The 22,446-nt window shown below is 40.6% G+C and overlaps 1 protein-coding gene across 1 annotated transcript in view; it reads left to right on the top strand.

Moving 5' to 3' along the window:
- Positions 1-120: 120 nt before the first annotated feature.
- Positions 121-22,446, top strand: part of PPIL6 (peptidylprolyl isomerase like 6) — a 59,732-nt gene continuing 37,406 nt past the window's right edge. Inside the window, exons 1-2 of the mRNA XM_036769307.1 lie at positions 121-261; positions 17,539-17,634. Of these exons, the coding sequence (XP_036625202.1) occupies positions 121-261; positions 17,539-17,634 (237 nt within the window). The remainder of the gene's footprint in view (positions 262-17,538; positions 17,635-22,446) is intronic.

The raw sequence follows: 22,446 nt of genomic DNA on the forward strand, positions 1-22,446 counted from the left end.
CCTCTGTTTGGTGTCTCGGCCGGGAGAGCGAGCAACGAGCTCCCAGCGAGGCGGGATCCCGGGCCCTCGGGAGGCAGGCGCGAAGGCACGAGAGCGCGCTCGCCGGGGAGGGAGGGGGTCATGGAGAGCCGGCCCCCCTGCCAGCCCTCGGCACGCTACCCCTGCCCCAGTCTGAAGAAGCCGCCGGAGGTGGTCCTCCAGCTGAAGGTGGTGGGGCTGTTCAAGGGTGTCCCGTTTCAGATCGCGAAGTGCACGGCGGAGGTAAAAGAGTCGAGGCTTAGAGGGGCACATGCGCCTGGGGGGGGGGGGTTGCTGCAAGGGGCGGAGCACCCGCGAGCCGAACCCCACCTTCTGGATCTACAGAAGTAGGGAGCCCGGGGCTGGGAGCGACCCCAGGAGAACATCCTGTCCATACCCTTTTTACATGTGCCAGAAACTACCACCTGGAGAGAGATAATAGCCACTGGGGACTTGGATCCAGAATTTTCTTTTAGGATCAAAATTAGTGCTTGAAATAAAAGTATTCTTAGAGAGTCACCTGGGTAGGCAGCCTTCCTCCTCCAGAATGATTTAGTAACAACAACCATAAAAGCCTAATATCATATTAGCGTTTATACAGCGCCTACAAATGTGCCGGGCGCCTGCTAAGCGCCGTATAAATTATCTCATTTGATCCCTCAACGACCCTGAGAAGCAGGGGCTGTCATTAACAATTGTGAAGTCGGGAAATATTCGCTTTGGAGACATCCACAGCAAAAAAAGGCTTCTGAATCAGACATTGTCGTTTTGTAGAGGACAGAAACAGGCTCATCACCTCCCTGGTCCCAGTTTCCGCATGTGTAAAATGGATTTGGGCCTGAGGGTCATTATCCTCTATGTATTTTGAAGTTGAAGCTTAAATACTTTGGCCAAGTAATGAGCAGGCCGGACCGGCTGGAAAAGAGCCTGATGTTAGGAAGGATTGAAGGCAAAAGGAAAGAGGGCGGGCAGAAGATGAGGCGGATAGCTAGTGTCGTGGAAACAAGGAACACGAACTTGGACAGGCTTTGAGGGATAGTGCAGGATAGAAGGGCCTGCCTACCATGGTCCGCTGGGATGGAGAGGAATCTGACACAGATGAGCAGTGCATATTGTTCACACATAGGTGCTTGTGTTTAGATGGTAAGCTGCTTGAGGGCAGAAACTGGTTTTGCCTTTCTATGCATCACCAGGTCTTAGCTTAGCTCCTGGTACACACAGGTGCTTACTAAAATGGTTGTTGACCTGCCTAAATCCCCTTCCAGCTCCCATACTATAGTGCTATTAGGGACCTCTCACTGAACACTAATAGCAAATGCCAACTTCCAGATATTTTCTTCCCTCACTTCCCTACTGGAGGAGGGTTTGGTGAAAGGGTAGCACCTAGGATTCGGAATTCAAAAGACAACAGATTTCCTGGGCATGTGGGACCATTTTCTGGCTCCTTACCTTCTTCCCAGGTTCAGAGTGTCCTTGGTAAAGAACAGAAAGTAGCCACTGTGCCAAGCAAACAGCCTCTGGCCTTGGTCAGCTTTGGAAGCCGTGACCTGGTAGCTCCTGTCTCGTTAAGAATCATAAACTTAGTAGCTCAGGAGTGTGCTGGCAAATGTTTAACAGCTCTCCAAAAAAAAAAAATGTTATAAGCACAACACACTTCAAAGTTTAACCTGAATTATTAACATTTTCTCCATCATTTTTTTAAGTCTAGACAATTAACAACAATAAATCAAGCCCCGATTTGTAGCTTTTGAGGTGTAAGAATGTCCACACTGCAAGTTTTATAATCAGCTCTCTAGCTAGTCAGAGCAGGCTCATCCAGGAGGCAATAGGCCAATCAATAAACATTTATTAAGTACTTTCTACATGCCAGGCACTGCGCTAATGGAGGGATACAAAAAGAGGCAAAAGACAGTCCCTACCCTCCACAAGCTTACAGTCTATTGGGAGAGACAACATACCAACAAATATATACGAAACAAACTATAGACAGGATAAATGGGAGATAATTAACACAGGGTAGGCATTGGAATTAAGAGGGATTGGGGAAGGCTTCCTGAAGAACTTGGGATTTTATTTGAAACTTAAACGGAAGCCAGGGAAGTCAGAACTTGGAAGTGGAGGAGGCATGTTCTAGGCAGGGGAGAGAGAGAATGCCAGGAATAGAAAAATGAAGAATCTTGTTCATGAATAGTAAGCATTGGGCAGTGTGATATTCTGGAGAATCTTTCACTTGGAGTCAAAAGATCCAAGTTCTAATGTTACAACTGCTACTGCTACTTTGTGTGACCTTGGGCAAGTCACTTAACTTCTGTGATAGTGGGAGAGTTGAACTAAAAGCTCTCCTTTCCAGGCAAATCTAGCTGTAGTGATCGCTAAGATCCTTACCAGCCCTAAATAATCATTCATTTTACAGATGAAGAAGCAGAACTGGGATTACAAACCCCTTCTCTCTCACTCCCCCCCACCATTGGCAGTCCTTTCCTTTTTCCTCTAATTAAAAGGAGTTGAAGTAGGCTTATTAAGGATCAAAAAAGATGGAGGTTAGGAGTGGGAATGGTAGAGGGTTTTGTTTTATTTTAAACCAGGCCCATTTTCCCCAAAAATGAAAAAGAGCTTTAAGATAAAATATTCATATAAAATATAAATATGATGTGATTTTAGGGAAGAATTTTATATGAAGTCTATAGCAATCACTGCATCTGAATCAGACATTATTAATTTTAGCAAACACTCTTACAAAAAAAAATCAGTTAAAATAAGCTGCTTTTGAGATAAGCACATTTTCATTCATGAGGACTGAAGAAAATAAAGTGAAAAACAATTAAGAAACAGACCTGTCTTGGATCCAGGATTCAAAGGCAAAATGTAAGTAAGGATAGCACTGCTCTAAATTTGAATAGATCACAACACACTTAGGATTTGGTATTAGAAAGGTGTTTGATGTAGGGCAGAATACAAAGCAGGCTGGGGATCCTATTGTGTGGGATGAAAGACCCTCACCAATTAAATTTATAATAAGGAGCCATCTCAGGATGGGAACAGAAATAAATTTTGTTCAATTCTCCTGAATTGGGCATCCCCTGCTAGAACAAATCCAGCAAGGGAGGAGCTTTACAAGGGGCAAAGCACCCATAATTATACCTAACACAAGGGAATTCGCGCCCACCTCTGACCCTTCTCACCATTGGCTGGGAGGTGGGCTTACAATCTGAGCACAAAAGCTAGACAAAGAACCGGGAAATTGAGGCACAGAAACTCCAATTCCCATTCCCTTAGTTAATGATTACAACTGAGGTGACATCTATAAATCTAAAGAAGGAGAATTGGATAAAGGGAGGGGGAGACCCTCTCCATTCTTTACAGTAGAGAAAAACAGGTCATTATGACCCCGTTCTTACTGAGCAAATCTTTAAATCAGAACCAGAAGAAAAAGAACAAAAAGTTTCAGGGTAAACTTTCCCAGAGGCTGAGCCATCAGACTCTCATGGCCTCAGAATTTTTTTTTCACTTCCCTATTTCTTGATTTTTAAACATTTCTTAGTATAGATATAGATATATATTTATACATATCGTCCCTGTGAAGTCTTCACAGTTTATTTACCTCACACACTATCAGATCTTTAAATGCTGATCATCCTGTATCATAAAGGTAACAGATTTTAATTAACCTGTGGCACCTCAGAGGGTTGCTATGGGGACCCAACTGGTATTGACCTTCAAGTGTTTTGGAATGCTGTGCATTATAAATTGTGTTATATAATCTCAGGCTCCTCCTACTTCTTAACTGTTTCAAATTCCTCTGTCTAGTGTGGTGCAGAGAAGGGAGTGGGTAGTACATGTCTGGAAACAGACCAAATCAAGAAGCGGATACATGAAAGGTGGTTTCCAGTCTGGCAAAGGTGCTGTCTCAGACGTTTGTGAAAATAATAAAAAACAAGACATCAAAAGGAGCAGTAAACTGTATCAAGTTGCATTAAATAGACGTTCAGTTCAAATATTTATTAAGCACCTGTGTGCAGAGCATTGTTCTAGGTAGGAGACAGATATGCAGTCAATAAGCATCTATCAAGCACTTCCTACTTGCAAAGCTATGGTGGGCTGTGCCCTAAAGACACATGAAGAAAGGCAAAAACAGGTCCTGCCTTCATAGAGATCCTAATTTAATGGGGAAGACAAGATGGAAATAAGTATGAAGCAAATACTCATAGATTGAAGGTAATGCCAGAGAGGTCACTAGCAGCATGGGGAAAGGGAAATCACAAAGGGTGGGGTTTGAGATGAGTCTTAAAGGCTGACAAAATGCTCCAAATCGCGAATAATTAGAGAGACACAAATTAAAGCAACTCTGGACTTAGGATGTTAAGGCAATCCGAGTTTTCCCTTTTCTTCCCCTTTGGGATGCTAAGACTATTAAGTCTCCCCTTTGTTTAAATTGGCGGGAAACCTTTCGCTATCTTTGTTCTGGAATATTTCTCAGCCATTTCTCTGCACTGAGGCAATCAGGAGTCACTGACTTGTATATGATGTGATACTGACCATGGGGAACTTTCACACACCCAGCCTGGGTGAGATCAGAGCCCTCAGGGCTCCGAGCAGGATGTAATTGAGGGGAGCTTGGTGTTTGACTGTTGGGGCTCAGTCATAGAAGGAGTGTTGAGACTCTGGGCAAGCCGTCATAGCTGCCCCCTGGCTTTGATAACCCAGACAGATATTGGTGTTTCTCTGGTAACTATAAATTGTGATTTGAATCAGACAAGGTCTGTCTGTTGATGTGTGTAATTTCTGTTTGTATTTGCCTTGAAGCTCAGGGGGCCGATCTTTTCCCCCTGAACTAAGTGAATGATATATGTATGTTTGATTAAAGTGAAATTGTTAACACCTTAAAGTTGCTTTCCTTAGAAAAGCAGATCAAAGAACCTATGTTGATAGACCTCTGTGTGCTGGTTGTTGTTGGTTTTACACAGCCACAGTAGCTGCTAGCAGATTGTTGCTACAGATGACCAAAAAAAGAGAATGACAGATAATAGAAGAACTTCAGGAAAACAGGACTGTTGATATTGGTGGGGCTGTGAATTGGTCCAGATGTTCTGGAAAGCACTTTGCAACGATGGCCGCCTTAAACATTACAAAACTGCTTACCCAGGTACTCCTAACTATGCCTACCCATACCTCAAAGAGAGGGAGAGGACCCATATGATAGTTAGCATTTTCATAAGGTTTTAAGTTTGCAAACTGCTTCATATTTACTATGTTCTTTGGTCCTTATAACAATCCTATAAGGCATTATCCCCATTTTACAGATGAGGAAACTGAGGCTCACAGAGGTTAAGTGACTTGTCTGTGATTGGAAAGCTAGCATCAAAAAAATAGGTTTTTCTAACTTCAAGTCCATCACTCGATCCCCTATGCCATCTTAACTGCCTTTGTACAAAATTTATAGTAGTACTTTTTATGTAGTGGAAGGTACGGGATACCCATCAGTTATGTAGCAAATTTATGGTTTATGAATGTTATAGAATACTACTATGTAAGTAAAAAATGTCAAAAGGGACCGTTTCAGAGTAACTTGAGAACCTTTTACAAAGTGACACAGAATGACAGAGCACAGAGGCAAGAGAACAATTTGTACAGTGATATTGAAAAGATAAGATACTTTGAAAGACTTTATATCTGATTAGTGCAGTGGGGCAAAGCCTGTGACCCACCTACTGGTAAGTGAGGGACTCAACACGTGGAATGAGACAAACATTTTTTAACATGGCCATGTTTTGAGTGAGATGGAATGTCACTCCAAGAGATAGAATTTATAGACCAGAGTAGATAAAACATTTCCTATATTATTGTGTATCACAGTTATATAGAGAGGTGCAAAACAAAGTGATATGTGAAGCCTAAGGCACAATTATTATGAAGGGAGTATCCTTGGATATGTGAGTGGAGAGGGTCAGGGAAAGTATCACAGAGGAGAAGCCATCTGAAATGGACTTTTTTTTTGATTATTTATATATTTAATATTTTTGGTTTTCAGCATTGATTTTCTCAAGAGTTTGAATTACAAATTTTCTCCCCATTTCTACCTTCCCCCCCTCCAAGATGGCATATATTCTGGTTGCCCCATTCCCCTGTCAGCCCTGCCTTCTGTCACCCCACTCCCCCCCATCCCCTTTTCCCTTACTTTCTTGTAGGGCAAGATAGATTTCTATGCCCCATTGCCTGTATATCTTATTTCCTAGTTGCATGCAAAAACTTTTTTTTGAACATCTGTTTTTAAAACTTTGAGTTCCAAATTCTCTCCCCTCTTCCCTCCCAACCCACCCTCCAGCTAAGAAGGCAAGCAATTCCACATAGGCCACATGTGTATCATTATGTAAAACCCTTCCACTACTCATGTTGTAAAAGACTAACTATATTTTGCTCCTTCCTGTCCTATCCCCCTTTATTCAGTTTTCTCACTTGACCCTGTCCCTTTTCAGAAGTGTTTGCTTTTGATTACCTCCTCCCCCTATCTGCCCTCCCTTCTACCATCCCCCCTTTTTTATCTCCTTCCTCCTTCTTTCCTGTTGGGTAAGATACCCAACTGAGTGTGTATGGTATTCCCTCCTCAAGTCAAATCTGATGAGAGCAAGATTCACTCATTCCCCCTCACCTGCCACCTCTTCCCTTCCTGCAGAACTGCTTTTTCTTGCCACTTTTATGCAAGATAATTTACTCCATTCTATCTCTCCCTTTCTCCCTCTCTCAGTATATTCCTCTCTCATCTCTTAATTTGATTTTATTTTTTAGATATCATCCCTTCATATTCAACTCACCCTGTGCCCTCTGTCTATATATGTGTGTGTGTATATATATATATGTGTGTGTGTGTGTGTGTGTGTGTGTGTGTATGTATATTCCCTTCAGCTACCCTAATACTGAGGTCTCATGAATTATACACATCATCTTTCCATGTAAGAATGTAAACAAAACAGTTCAACTTTAGTAAGTCGCTTATGATTTTTCTTTCTTGTTTACCTTTTTGTGCTTCTTTTGATTCTTGTGTTTGAAAGTCAAATTTTCTATTCAGCTCTGGTCTTTTCACTGAGAGAGCTTGAAAGACCTCTATTTTATTGAAAGTCTATATTTTGCCTTGGAGCATGAGTGTTGCTGGGTAGTTGATTCTTGGTTTTAATCCTAGCTCCACTGATCTCCAGAATATCATATTCCAAGCCCTTTGATCCCTTAATGTAGAAGCTGCTGGATCTTGTGTTATACTGATTGTGTTTTCACAATACTCAAATTGTTTCTTTCTGGCTGCTTGCAATATTTTCTCCTTGATCTGGGAGCTCTGGAATTTGGTGACAATATTCCTAGGAGTTTTCTTTTTGGGATCTTTGTCAGGAAGTGATGGGTGGATTCTTTCAATTTCTATTTTACCCTCTGGCTCCAGAATATCAGGGCAGTTCTCCTTGACAATTTCTTGAAAGATGATATCTAGGCTCTTTTTTTGATCATGGCTTTCAGGTGGTCCAGTAACTTTTAAATTATCTCTCCTGGATCTATTTTCCAGGTCAGTGGTTTTTCCAATGAGATATTTCACATCGTTTTCCATTTTTTCATTCCTTTGGTTCTGTTTTATAATATCTTGATTTCTCATAAAGTCACTAGCTTCCACTTGCTCCAATCTAATTTTTAGGGTAGTACTTTCTTCAGTGGTCTTTTGGACCTCCTTTTGCATTTGGCTAATTCTGCCTTTCAAGGCATTCTTCTCCTCATTGGCTTTTTGGAGCTCTTTTGCCATTTGAGTTAGTCTATTTTTTAAGGTGTTGTTTTCTTCAGTATTTTTTGGGTTTCCTTTAGCCAGTCATTGACTTGTTTTTCATGGTTTCTAGCATCACTCTCATTTCTCTTCCCAATTTTTCCTCTACTTCTCTAACTTGCTTTTCCAAATCCTTTTTGAGCTCTTCCATGGCCTGAGACCAGTTCATGTTTTTCTTGGAGGCTTTTGATGTAGGCTCTTTGACTTTGTTGACTTCTTCTGGCTGTATGTTTTGATCTTCTTTGTTACCAAAGAAAGATTCCAGAGTCTGAGTCTGAATCTGAGTCTGTTTTCACTGCCTGGCCATGATCCCAGCCTAATGGACATTGATATAAAAATTTTAAATAAAATATTATCCAAGAGGCCACAGTGATATACCACAAAGATTATATACTGTGGTTAAATTTGTACTAAGAATTCAGGGTTGGTCCAGTTTGAGACAACTATAAACATGATTGGGCAGCAAGGTGGTGCGGTGGATATAGTACCAAGCCTGGAGTCAGGAAGACCTGAGTTCAAATCTGGCCTTAGACACTTAGTGGCTGTGTGACCCAGGCAAGTCACTTCACCCTGTTTCCCCATTTGTCAAATGATCTGGAGAAGGAAGTGGCAAACCACTCCAATATCTTTGCCAAGAAAAAAACCTCAAAAGGGATCCCAAAGAGTCAGATAGAACTGAAAACAACAACAATAAACATAACTCACCATGTTGATAACCACAGCAAATATGTGATTATATCAGCAGATATAAAAAAGGCTTTGATCAAATATGACACCCATTTTTGTTAAAAACACGAGAAAATAATAGAAATAAATGGTCCTTCCTTAACATGATAAGTTGTTTAAAATGTCTAAAACCAAGAGCTAGCACATGTAATGGGGATAAACTAGAGTCCTTTCCAATAAGATTAGGGATAAAGGGAAGATGTCATTGTCACCATCACCATATCATATAGTGCTAGAAAGTCTAGTGATAGCAATAAGACAAGAAAAAGAAATTGAAGAAATAAGCACAGGCAAAAAAGAAATAAAAATCACTTTTTGCAGATTCTATGACTGTATACTTAGACAACCTGAGAGATTCAACCTTGTTATCATCCTTCATTTTCGAAGAGGACCAAAATGACATTACTATGTTAGGGTCAAGGATCAATGTGCCCAGCTGTGGCTGATCAGGCCAATACAAGTTCAGAATGCTCTACCACAGGTCAGGCACGAATAGTCCTGTGAATATCTGGGCTGGATTCTCTAAATTTGTGCATATCGTGTTTCAGTTGAGCTACTTCAATTCTGCTTTGCTCACAGAGCACAGTACCTTCCCTGATGAGGGCACGCCGTGCTGGACAGTGCTGTGCCAATGTTTCCCATGTCACACAGTCAATTCCAAAGTTCTTAAGAGAGACCTTGAGAGTGTCCTTGTATCACTTTTTCTGACCACCATGTGAACACTTGCCCTGTTTGAACGATCGAAACTATTACTTCAACAAAGTTGCAGGATATAAAATAAATCCATATTAAGTCATCATCATTTCTGTACATCACCAACAAAACCCAGGGGGAAAAGATAGAAAGAGAAATTCCATTATCCTATTAACATAACTATAAAAAGTATAAAATAAATTTGTCCTGGAGATCAAAAGGTCATTATATTGTAAGCCCCTTGAGGACAAGGACTGTCTTTTGCCTCCTTTTTTATCTCAAGTGCCTGGCACCTAATAGGAGCATAATACATGTTGATTGATTGGTTGATTGATTTAAGGGAAAAGATAAAAAAAAGTGAAAGAAAGGGGCCTAGCAGTACCATAATTCAGACTGTATAGTAGTAGTAACCATCAGAATGCTTTGGTACAAATTTTAAAAACAGGGAAGTTGACCAGTGGAATAGATTATGTACATAATGTGCAGAAGCAAATAAACTTAGTAGCCTAGTGTTCAGTAAACCCAAGGGTCACAGCTAACAGGTTGAGAGATCACTGTTTTATAAAAACTGTTAAGAAAAAACAGACAGCAGATTGGCAGAAATTAAATTGATATAAATACCTTCCACCATATACCAAGATAAGCTCCAATTAGATACATGCCCTATTGAAAGTTAAGTTCATTCAGTAACCAATTGTTCCCAGCCCTGCTTGTCAATCAGTGTTGGGGGAGACTGTGTTGGGGAAGTCAACATCAAGTCTGCAGCTTTTTGCATTACCTACTCTTTCCCACCCTGGGGGGGATCTGAGATGTCAGGGCCCAACCTCTTTTACTGAGGGAACTGTGTTTATCTCATTATGAAAGTTACCGATAAAAGCTGACCCCCACCTTGAAGCCATCTCTGATCTCCAGCTCATCAAGGGGTTGCTACTTTGATGTATTTATAATAAACTATTTTTAATTCACTTCGTCCTGAGTTTCGCCTCCTTAATCAGGATAAAAGCCCAAATAATTGCCTACGTACAGAAGTTTGCATCATAAACAAATGAGAGAAACAAGGAAGAAATTATCTTTCATATTTATGTATGGAGGAGGAGTTCATAACCAAACAAAAGATAAAAAGGATTACAGTTTTGAATATATACAACATAAAATTTTTTGCACAAACAAATCCAATGCAACTAATGTCGGAAGGGAAATAGTAAACTGGGGACGATATCTTGCTGTAAGTTTCTCTGATAAAGATTTCATTTCCAAGATATCTAAGGAATGGATTCAAATTTATAAGAATAAGAGCCATTCCCCAATTTATGATATCAAAGGCTTCTCTCAGAGGAAGAAATCAAGTTGTTTGTAGCTATATGAAAAAATAGTCTAAATGACTAACTAGAGAAATGCAAATTAAAGCAGTTCTGAGGTTCTATCTTACCCCCAAAGAGCTGGCAGAGCTGACAAAAAAGAAGAAAAATTACAAGTGTCATGGAGAAACTATGTGAAAAAGGCACATTGATGTACTGTTAATGGAGCTTAAGTTGGTACAACGATTTTAGAAAGCAACTTGGAATTATACCTCAAAAGTTACCAACTATGCATATCCTTTTATACAGCAATGCCACTATAAGTCCCAAGAAGTGATCAAAGAAAAAGTAAAAAAAATCCTATAGATAAAACATTTTATTGCAACTCTTTTTGTAGTGGCAAAGAACTTAAAACTATCAATCAATTGGGCAATAGCTAAACAAAATGGTATACGAATGTAATAGATACTATTGTGCTATAAATGGTGAAGAAAGAGCAGTTAGGGAAAACTTGGAAGACTACTATGATCCCCAGTGAAATGAGCAGAGAACAATTAATACCATAATGTCAACAGTATAAAAACAAAACACTTTGAAAGGCTGAAGGCTTTTAACATAATGACCAACAATAATTCCAGAGGACTGATAAAGAATGCTACCTATCTCCAGATAGAGGTAGATGAATTTGCAAAATGAGTCACACATTTTTGCCATGACCAGTATGGGTATTTGTTTTACTTAACTATGCCTATTTGTTACAACAGTTTTTGTTTTGTTTTGCTTTTCCTGTGGTGGGGAGGTGAGGTAGGAGAGAAGAAAAAAATAAATGCTTGATAATTAGGGGCAAGGGGGAGTCAGAAGGAGCTCAGAAGTACACAATTCAATTAAATGATCCAAGACTAAATGTGAAAAACAGCCTCTTACTCCTCTTTCCAGCTAGTTTATTTCATTAAATAGGGGGTACACTAAGACTGAGACTCCCATATTCAAACACTTTCAGATCAGGGTCAAGGCTCACCAGCTTGGCCACATGCCATCCCACTTATCTCACTTTTTCTCTCTTCTGTATATAACAAATCTTTTCTTCATTCATTCCAAGCTCCCACAAGACACACCAACTCACAAACTACCAAGCATTCAGTGCAAAAGCTAGCTTTCTGCCCAAATGCCTTCCTTCATTAGGCACTTTCTAATATCCCAAAGCAATCAATACCAGCCTCATTGCTACTTCCTAACACTCTTGCATGACCCCAAGAGATAGAAAGCTTTGTGCTCATAAGCCTCAGGCACACAGCAACTCCTTTGCTTTTTGGCCCCAAATCATTCGCAGTATCTGATCTCTGCCAGTGAGCTATGCTTCAGACTGAATTCTGAGTTTGAGAAGGGAGTCGATGTTGGCAGCTTCTCAATTGTTTCTTGCTGACCCTGGCTCATTGTCCCTCTGGGAACATCAGAGTCTAGGTCTCCAAGTAAAAGAAAAAGGGTCAAGGGGTCAGGTTATGATATAAAATATAAGACAGATTTTATTTAACCTGAAAAAGCACATGTTACCACAGAAAGAACTCATATCTAAAGCACATAAAAGATTAATCTTCTCTTACTTTTCATGTGGGCTTCTGTCATCCCTAGGAGAATTCCCTTCTGATGCTACCAACTCTCTACATCTTCATATCTGCTAGAGAACCAAGCAACCCACCCCCCCTCCAAGTCTCCCTAAGTCCTTCCGTAGCTCCTTTTAAAGGCCAACCCCAAGGGTTTATTTTAACTCAAATGGATGAACTAGCCCAAGAGCCATCGATCATCATAAGCTGTATGCTGTAATTTGAGGCAAATTGTATACAGGAAAAGGCAAGGAATTTGTACCTTATCTAGGAGATATCCACAGTGTTAGAATAAGGCTTATCTATGGGGCAATAAAGTCTTTCCACTTTGTTAAACAATTGACTCAAAACTAAATGAGTAACTGAGACCCGGGACAACACCTTAATCCACTGTCCCTTAACTTCCCAAAATCCTCTTTCCTTTATCAATAAAGTGGCAATAATATCTATGATACCTGATGGTTATTGTGATGATCAAATGGAATGGTGTGTATAAAGGGCTCTGTAAGTTTTAAGGTAAATTGTTATTCTTCAATATTTAAAGGGCCTGTAATTTCATTAGTGTAGGTACTCCCTGCTTTATAACTTAGCTGGCCATCTTATAGAATTGCTGTGTCCAAAAATAATTTATTACCCTTACCACTAACCTAGTGATGAGCCTCTGTGAACTTAATCTACATTCATTCTCAAACAATAGACATTAAGCCTATGCTTTCAAGACTTTCTAGCCAGACTTTGTACTTTGCCACCATAGCCTCTGAAAATCAAGGGCTAAGATGGCGGCTGGAAAGCAGGGACTTGCCTAGGGCTCTCCCCCAGGACCCTCCAAACACCGATAAAAAATGACTGAACAAATTCTAGAGCTACGGAACCCATGAAATAGCAGAGGGGAGCCGGTCTCCAGCCTAGGACAGCCTGGATGGTAGCTGGGAAGGGTCTATCGCACAGTGCTGGGAGCAGAGTGCAGCCCAATGTGGGCCGTGCCAGGACATACCAGACCGAGAGTTGGCCACCTGGAGCAGGCCTCACAGCCATGAACTACTGAGCTGTAGCAGTTACCAGACTTCTCAAACAAAAAATGCCAAAGACCATGGACCAGGTTAGTGGGAAAACTGCTAGATCAGGTTAGAAAGCGGTCTGGCCCCAGCTCTGGGGGTGGCAGAAGTGGTGTGGCAGGTGGTGACAGCAGCAGCAGGAAGCTCCTGCAACTGCTTCCAGAGCTCCAGCTTCAGCTGCTTCTGGAGTCCCTGGCCTACTCAGTGGGAGGAATTGAGTGGCAGATCAGAGCAGGAGAGCAGGGAGCGCTTTGCCCTGCTTGGATCTGGGTCGCAATCCTGGCTGGCGGCTCTTGGGGAAGTAGAGTGCTGCTGTGGCAGAGCTTGTGGCAACAGAAATAGCTCTGAAAACAGCAACACAGCCCCTAAAGCTTGGGACAAAGTACTCTCTATTCTACAGGCAGTCATACCCTGACAAAAAGCTCAGTGGTCAAGTAGTTGGCTGGGAACATGGCCAGGCAGCGAAAACCGACTCAGACTCAGACTTTAGAATCTTTTTTTGGTGACAAAGAAGATCAAAATATACAACCAGAAGAAGTCAACAAAGTCATAGAGTCTACATCAAAAGCCTCCAAGAAAAACATGAACTGGTCTCAGGCCATGGAAGAGCTCAAAAAGGATTTGTAAAAGCCAGTAAGAGAAGTAGAGGAAACATTGGGAAGAGAAATGAGAGTGATGCAAGAAAATCATGAAAAACAAGTCAACCACTTGCTAAAAGAGACCCCAAATAATACTGAAGAAAATAACGCCTTAAAAAATAGACTAACCCAAATGGCAAAAGAGCTCCAAAAAGCCAATGAGGAGAAGAATGCCTTAAAAGGCAGAATTAGCCAAATGGAAAAGGTGGTCCAAAAGGCCACTGAAGAAAATACCACCTTAAAAATTAGATTGGAGCAAGTTGAGGCTAGTGACTTTATGAGAAATCAAGATATTAAAAAACAGAACCAAAGGAATGAAAAAATGGAAAACAATGTGAAATATCTCATTGGAAAAACCACTGACCTGGAAAACAGATCCAGGAGAATTTTAAAATTATTGGACTGCCTGAAAACCATGATCAAAAAAAGAGCCTAGACAAAATCTTTCAAAAAATTATGAAGGAAAACTTCCCTGATATTCTAGAACCAGAGGATAAAATAGAAATTGAAAGAATCCACCAATTGCTTCTTGAAAAAGATCCCAAAAAGAAAACTCCTAGGAATATTGTCCCCAAATTCCAGAGCTCCAAGGTCAAGGAGAAAATACTTCAAGCAGCCAGAAAGAAACAATTTGAGTATTGTGGAAACACAATCGGGATAACACAGGATCTAGCAGCTTCTACATTAAGGGATCAAAGGGCTTGGAATATGATACTCTGGAGGTCAAAGGAGTTAGGATTAAAACCAAGAATCACCTACCCAGCAAACTGAGTATAATGTTCCAAGGTAAAATATGGATTTTCAATAAAATAAAGGACTTTCAAGCTTTCTCAGTGAAAAGACCAGAGCTGAATAGAAAATTTGATTTTCAAATACAAGAATCAAGAAAAGCATGGAAAGGTAAACAAGAAAGAGAAATCATAAGGGACTTACTAAAGTTGAACTGTTTTGTTTATATACCTACAAGGAAAGATGATGTTTTTAATTCAGGAGACCTTTCTCAGTCTTAGGGTAGTTGAAGGTAATATACATATATATAGACAGAGGGTACAGGGTGAGTTGAATATGAAGGGATGATATCTAAAAAATAAAATCAAATTAAGGGGTGAGAGAGGAATATATTGAGAAAGGGAGAAAGAGAGAGATAGAATGGAGTAAATTATCTCACATAAAAGTGGCAAGAAAAAGCAGTTCATTGGAAGAGAAGAGGGGGCAGATGAGGAGGAATGAGTAAATCTTGCTCTCATCAGATTTGACCTGAGGAGGGAATAACATACACACTGAATTGGTATCTTACCCCACAGGGAAGTGGGGGAAGGGATAAGAAAGGGGGGATGATAGAAGAGAGGGCAGATAAGGGGAGGAGGTAATCAAAAGCAAACGCTTCTGAAAAGGGACAGGGTCAAGGGAGAAAATTGAATAAAGTGAGACAGGATAGGATGGAGGGAAATATAGTTAGTCTTTTACAACATGACTATTGTGGAAGTGTTTTGTGTATTGATACATTTGTGGCCTATGTCGAATTGCTTGCCTTCTTAAGGAGAGTGGGTGGAAAGTGAAGAGGGGAGAGAATTTGAAACTCAAAGTTCTAAAAGCAGATGCTCAAGAACAAAAAAGTTATTTTTGCATGCAACTGGGAAATAAGATATACAGGCAATGGGGTATAGAAATCTATCTTGCTTTGCAAGAAAATAAGGGGAAAAGGGACATTGGATGGGGGGGAGGGGGAGTGGAGTGATAGAAGGGAGGGTTGACTGGGGAACAGGGCAATCAGAATATATGCTATCTTGGAATGGGGGGAGGGTAGAAATGGGGAGAAAATTTGTAACTCAAAATCTTGTGGAACTCAATTTTGAAAACTAAAAATATTAAATGAATAAATTATTAATTAAAAAAAAAAGAAAATCAAGGGTCCATCCGCACTATGATGAGTCATGGGAGTAGGCCTTTAGTGGAGTACTATAGAGGGATATCATTTTAGTATGCATTTGATAACTATTTGAATAGAGGTGCTTGTTGAAGTCATGGGAATGAATAAGTTTATTAGGGATACAAAGGTAGCGTAGGAAGAGGGGAGGATCTAGGACGGAACATTGGGGAATAGTCACATAAAGAGTTCGTGAAGATGAGGGGAAGACAGAGGAGAGTGTGGAGGAATGAGGAGAACCAGCAGAGTATAGCCATTCTGAAATAAAAAGTCAGTATCTATCTGAACAACTCTTAGAACTTCCCAGTCCCTGAGTTGAGACTGAGAAACCAACCCACAGAAGACCAACTCACTCACTCCTATGACATCAGGCTAGTGTAATGGTCCAGGCCTGCAATAGGATCCTGACATTGTCAGAGGAGAGAAGGGGGCACATACAGAAATGTTAGGAAAGTAAAATCTGCAGGACTTGGCAGTAGATTGGATATGGGAGGTGAGAACGAGGAGTCAGGATGGTACCTAGGTTGTGGGCCTGCGTGACCTGGAGGACACTTGATGGTAATAGGGGAATTTGGAAGAGAGAAGGGTTTGGGGGGACAGATAACGGTTTCAGTTTGGGATACGTTGGATGAACACACAGACACACACTATGGTTCTTATAAGCAATTAAAGGGAGAAGGTGGAATTTTTTAAATTAGAGGGACCTAAGTGTGCTTGTAAGCAGATGGGGAGAAGCCAGTGGAGAGGGATCATGGTTCTACAGGTAGTAAAAGGTTGTATTCATTCAATACGGGGTCTCCCACACACGGTTTTTTTTTTCTTTTCTCAAAATAAGGCTTTTCTATGATTGTTGGACATTGAAGAGGGCACTAATTCAAAGAAATAATAACTTTATTTGTTTCACTATAGTGTTGATTTTTCACGTTTTTAAATTTTCCCCGGTGTATGAAAAGCTATTTCCTTGAGTTTCATTAGCTTGTACCTCCATTTGTAACAGAAATTAAGATCTGTAAAAAATAAATTCATTTAACAAATGTGTCGTCTTTGTATAAATGAACTAATTTTAATGTCATTCTTTCCTTCTCTTAAATCGTAAGCTCCTTGAAATCAGGCACTGTGATTTATTTTAACTTTGTATTCCTAGAGGCTCACACAAGTGCCTTCCACGTGCTTCATAAATGTTTTTTGAATTGATCTGTGTATGTTTATAAGAAGAACAAGCTGCAGATAATAAATTTGTGTTCTTCAACTGACAAAGCTTATGATCTATAGACAGAACTTTCAAAGAACAGCTAAATTAATATATTTCAGTTTCCATCCCCTACCTTCCAACTTCCAAATTTTGCTGAGAGGAGAAAAATGGGTGTGGGGGTTTTTTGTTTGTTTGCTTGGGTTTTTTGCACCCCCTGACTTTAAAATATCTAGACATTTTATATCTCTGGGCAGAAATCATCAATTTAGACATATAGAATTCCAGAAAACCCACTAAAAATAAAGTTTGATCTGCATCATTTGATGACTTACCAGGTTTACCAGTAAGTTTTCAAAAATTTTCTTTTGTATTGTCTTGTTACAAGTGCCTATAAGTTCAATGGGAATTAAGGGGAAATTTACACTAAAAGAACATGAAAAGATCATAAAACTACTAACATGAACCTGTAATGCATATGCTTAGGCAGACTATAAATTATGCAAGACCTACTTGAAATAGTATAAAATAAAGGTGAATAATTTTATCTTAAGAACAAAGTCACTGAAAAAAATATTTCTTTCATTTTAAAATCTAGTGTCTGAAGAGGGCTCATCCAGACAAATTTAAAGATCCTATAATTGTTCCTCTTCATGAATTTGCATGGAATGAATTTCTACAAGAGAAAAAAAGGGTACTTTTTAAACTTTTTTTCCAAACAATGAAGTTTTATCTTAATTATTTCTATTTAGAGTTGACTGATGTCTGAATACTTGCATGTTATTTGTTAATTCATATGCTTTTCAAGTTATTTCCATCAGGCTTGTGTGAAGAAGTAAAATATTTGTAGGCCTTTTTTCTGGGGAGAGCCTAATAAAGGTAAGACTTGACGGTTTTGTGTTCTGTATAGTACTCCTCAGCACAGTGATGTCAGTGAATGTTGATTGATGATAATGATTATAATTGTTTACAGTAATAAGCACACTGCTTTGATAGGAATTATAGTTAACTTGTTCATTTGTTATTGTCCTTCATACTCAAAGAGGACCAATATGACATCGCTATGTTCGGGGTCAAGGTATGGTGTGTCCTGCTGTGGCCAATCAGACCAATACAAGCTTGGAAGGCTTTATAACATAAGTCAGGCACAAATAGTCCATACCATCATCTGGGATGGAGATGTCTCTAAATTTTTCACATCTTACATTTCTTTTGAGCTACTGCAATTCTGCTTTGCTCATAGAGAACTTTGGTATAATCAGGGGTGGGGACCCTGTGGCCTCAAGGCCACATGTGGCCCTCTAGGTCCCCAAGTATGGCCCTTTAAATCTAAACTTCACAGAACAGATCTCTTTAATAAAAGGATTTGTTCTGTAAAACTTGGACTCAGTCAAAAGGCCACAACCAAGGACCTAGAAAGACACATGTGGACTCGAAGCCTATACATATACATGGGAGACCTTGGCACAGGACTGTCCAACATGGTGTGCCTACATCAAAGAAGGCAGTGTAGTTACTAGCTCCTTTTTGAACCTTGTCTGGATGTATGTGGGCTGAGAAGGCCTGGGTCTGGTCTATAACTTCTATGCAGTCTTAATGCATTCATAAGGATCTCTATAGCCCTTAATTCCATAGTATTTTAGGGTATTAGCTGTGCTAGACCTTTGAAACGTTTAATAAACATAGTAACAAGAGAAAGGGACTTGGCTGGTACACCACCACTCACCAGATGAGCTTTCATTTACAGAGGCCTTACTGACCCCCTAGGTGTGAGATTTGTCCATTTTATCAATCAGTCAAGCATTATTAAGTGCCCACTATGTACAAAGCACTGTGCCAAATACTAGGGACATGATGACAAAAATTAGACAGTCTCTCCTCTCACAGAATGTCCATTCCCCTATCAGAGGAGACAGTTTGCATGACACATAGAAGCATTTACAAAAAACCTGCAAGGTGACCGATTTAGAGGCAGGAGGTTGCAGGGAGGGAAGAAGGAAGTCAGAGCAACTGGAGGGAACTGGGAAAGATCTGTAGAAGAAGGTGGTGCTTGAGGAGAGCCTCCGAGAAAACAAGATACTCCAAAAGGTGGAAGAGAAGAAAGAGCACTTTCCTGGTACAGAGTTGCCTAGGGAAAAGCATGGAGGAGAAATGGACTTTTCAAGACTCTCTGACTGGCAAGCACTCTGTACTGGTTACATTTGGGGAGTCACTAGTTTGGATCGTGGCTTACATCATGCCCTTTGTTTTCCATGCTCATGTTCCCTTGTCCTGGTAGGAGGGAAACAAACCACGCTTAGGGCACACAGTCAGCCTACACATTGCACCTCTCTTGCAGGAGCATAGTGAGGACCAAATTAAACAATATTTATTAAAGAGCTTAGCATAGTGCCTGGCACTTAGTAGGCACTCTATAAATGCTTATTCCCTTCCCTTCTCTCACTGTTTTTTGTTCCTGGAAGAGCGGAGCCTCAGTAGAGCCTAAGAGCACACAGAGAAAACCACTCCTCCATCCCTGGTACCTACCCCTTTGCAGCAAGAGTCTTACTGAGTCTTTTGCTCTCTTTCTCTTCAGTCAGTAAGCATTTATTAGGTGCTTAACTATGTGCCAACGGCAGCTAGGTGGCTACGTGGATGGAGTGCTAAGCTTGGAGTTCAAATGTGGCTTCCGATACTCACTAGTTCAGTGACCCTGAGCAAGTCATTTAACCTTGTTTGCCTCAGTTTCCTCATCTGTAAAATGAGCTGGAGAAGGAAATGGCAAACCACTCCAGTATCTCTGCCAAGAAAACCCCAAATAGGGTCAAATGAGTCGGGCAAGACTGAAACAACAAAAGGTCTGACCACGTCACCCCACTTTAGAAAACTGTAGCAGTTCCCTATTACCTCTGAGATCAAATAGAAAATCCTCTGTTTGGATTTTAAAACCCTGCATAACATGGCCCCTTCCTACCTTTTCAGTCTTCTTACATCTTACACCGCTCTACGTCATACCCAGGGATCCAGGGACACCAGCCTCTTTGCTGGTCCACAAACAAGGCTCTCTGTTTTCCCTGGCTGTTCCCAGTGCCTGGAACACTCTCCCGCATCTCTACCTTCAGATTTCCTTCAAGTCCGGTTAAAGTCCCATCTTGTACACGAAGCCTTTTTTGTCTTCCTCAACCTTAATCCTTCCCGTCAACAGGCAACTCCAACGTCACAACTTATATAAAAACCAGGTTTATTACAAGAGAAATGAACATGTATGTGGAACCCAATGAGTTCCCAGTCCTTATAGAAATTTGTGTATTTATGACAGTCCAACAAAGAGGAGGAGGAGAAAACAGGAAGGGGCATGGCATGACAGGGGAAAGGTGCGGTAACCCCTCCAGAGGGGAGGAGCAAATGATGGCAAAAGCTGCATTCTTTTCCCTTGACTTCAGGACTATGAATATAGGAGGATCTGCTTCTCTGCAAAGGACCCCAGCTGCACAAGCATCTTTCCCAGCCTGGCACAGGCTGGCAGGCACCTGTCTTGCCTCTCAAGGACACACAGGGAATCCAGATTGATGTGCAAACAACAAATAATAACCAGGTGGGGATGAAGGCTTCATCCTTGACATATCCAGGGCTTGCTCTGGGCCCAGTGTTTCTGGAAAACATGGCAACTTCAAAAGATAAATTTAGGGGACCCCTTTAACAGCCATTAACATCCCTGAAAGACTACCCCCAATTTATCCTGTATACCTCTTACAGACTGAGCTCCTAGAGAAGAGAGAGAAGATTTTTTGCTTTTGTTTTGTGTTGTTTTTGTCTTTCTTTGTGTTCTCAGTGCTTAGTCTGTCAGTCAACAAACATTGATTTAGCACTTGCTATGTGTCAGGGACTGTGCTAAGTGCTGGGGCTGTTGCTTGTTGTTCAGTTGTGCCCGATTCTTCATCACCCCATTTGGGGTTTTCTTGGCAAAGATTGATGGAATCCTAATAAAGCTGCCCCAGCCCCAGTATTCTAACTTCCTTATGGGCCCCACTGAACAGCAGGCATGTCCTGATTTAACCACACAATCTGGCTTTAACCATACCACAGGCCCCCAGACTCAATATATAGCCACTTCTACCTAGCCACTCCCTTCCCCACCCCACCCCCCATGCAATATCCTAACTTCTTCATATAAGCCTCACTGCTCACTGGAACACCAGATGTGTCCATGAACTCATATTTCTCACAGAAACAGCAGCTGTGTCCATGAACTTAACCACAACCACATTCATCTAATCTCAGACAGGACCACAGTACTCAGCCAATCAGAAAACAGCAACCCCAGGATGCCCAAGCAGGATATGGACCTCAATACAATAGAAGGGACTTTCCCTAAGTAGGCATCTGTGCAGTAATAATAAAAACTGCCCTTTAGGTGAACTTATGACATAGAGAGATTTATTATAATATCATTATCATACATACCTGCGCCCCAAAGGGTTTTTCTGTATGCATTATAGGTAATCACACATGCAATTCCACTGAAGCTGAGACTCCTCCCCCATTACCTAATCCTTTGACAAACCCCTCCTGCCTTTTTAATATGCATAATTTCTGTTGTGTAATTAGCATCATTACAACTATAAAATTGCCTGTCTTGTCTTACTAAGTTGCTGGTTCCTCTTGGAACTTAGCCCGCGTCATGAGATGTGTCAATCTCGGTAAATGCCTACACTTGGATTAGAGGTAGTCTAACTGAATTCTTTGAGATGGTTTCACCATGACACACCAGAAGACAACAACAAGATACTGGAGTGTTTTGCCGTTTCCTTCTCCGGCTGAAGCAGACTGGGTAAAGTGACTTGCCCAGGGTCACACAGCTAGTAAGTGTCTGAGGCTGGATCTGACCATAGGAAGAGGAGTCTTCCTGAGTCCAGGCTCCATACTCTATCCATGAGCCACTTAGCTGCCTCTAATTAATCACAGGAGACTGTCTTTGGTATTTCTAAGAGTATCATTCACTGACATTTTGGGTTGCATAGTATTGTCCTCAAGAAATGTTTTAGTCTCTAGTGTTCTTTTCCTTAACACAATGACAGCAGAGCCTGTAATAAGTTTCCATCTAAAATGAGACCTCCTTTCCCTCAGTCTGCTTCCTGCCTTTACCAAAGGGACTACCCTTTAACCCCTTCCAAAGTGTGAAGTAGTTAAAATTTCTGACTTCAGAAATTGTTGGTGACTTCATACTGTTCTCAAAATAATAAGGTGAATAAAATGTAAATAGTTAATATAACAAAAATGTTATGTGTGGACTAGATATACCATTCAAACTGAAATCTTATGCAGCATTACAGAAAGTGATTAAAATGTCTAACTGTGCTTTTAAATTTTCAGTCCTATTAGGCAAAAATTTCTAACTGTGCTTTTAAATTTTCAGTCCTATTAGGCAAAACTCTTGACAGTGCTTTTTAAAACTACTGCTGCAAAATCTTTGGAAGCATATTAAAAACCTCCTCTGTATTTTACCTGGAAATATTAATGATATTTC

The sequence above is a fragment of the Trichosurus vulpecula genome, chromosome 7 (assembly GCF_011100635.1).
Source record: "Trichosurus vulpecula isolate mTriVul1 chromosome 7, mTriVul1.pri, whole genome shotgun sequence".
NCBI lineage: Eukaryota > Metazoa > Chordata > Mammalia > Diprotodontia > Phalangeridae > Trichosurus > Trichosurus vulpecula.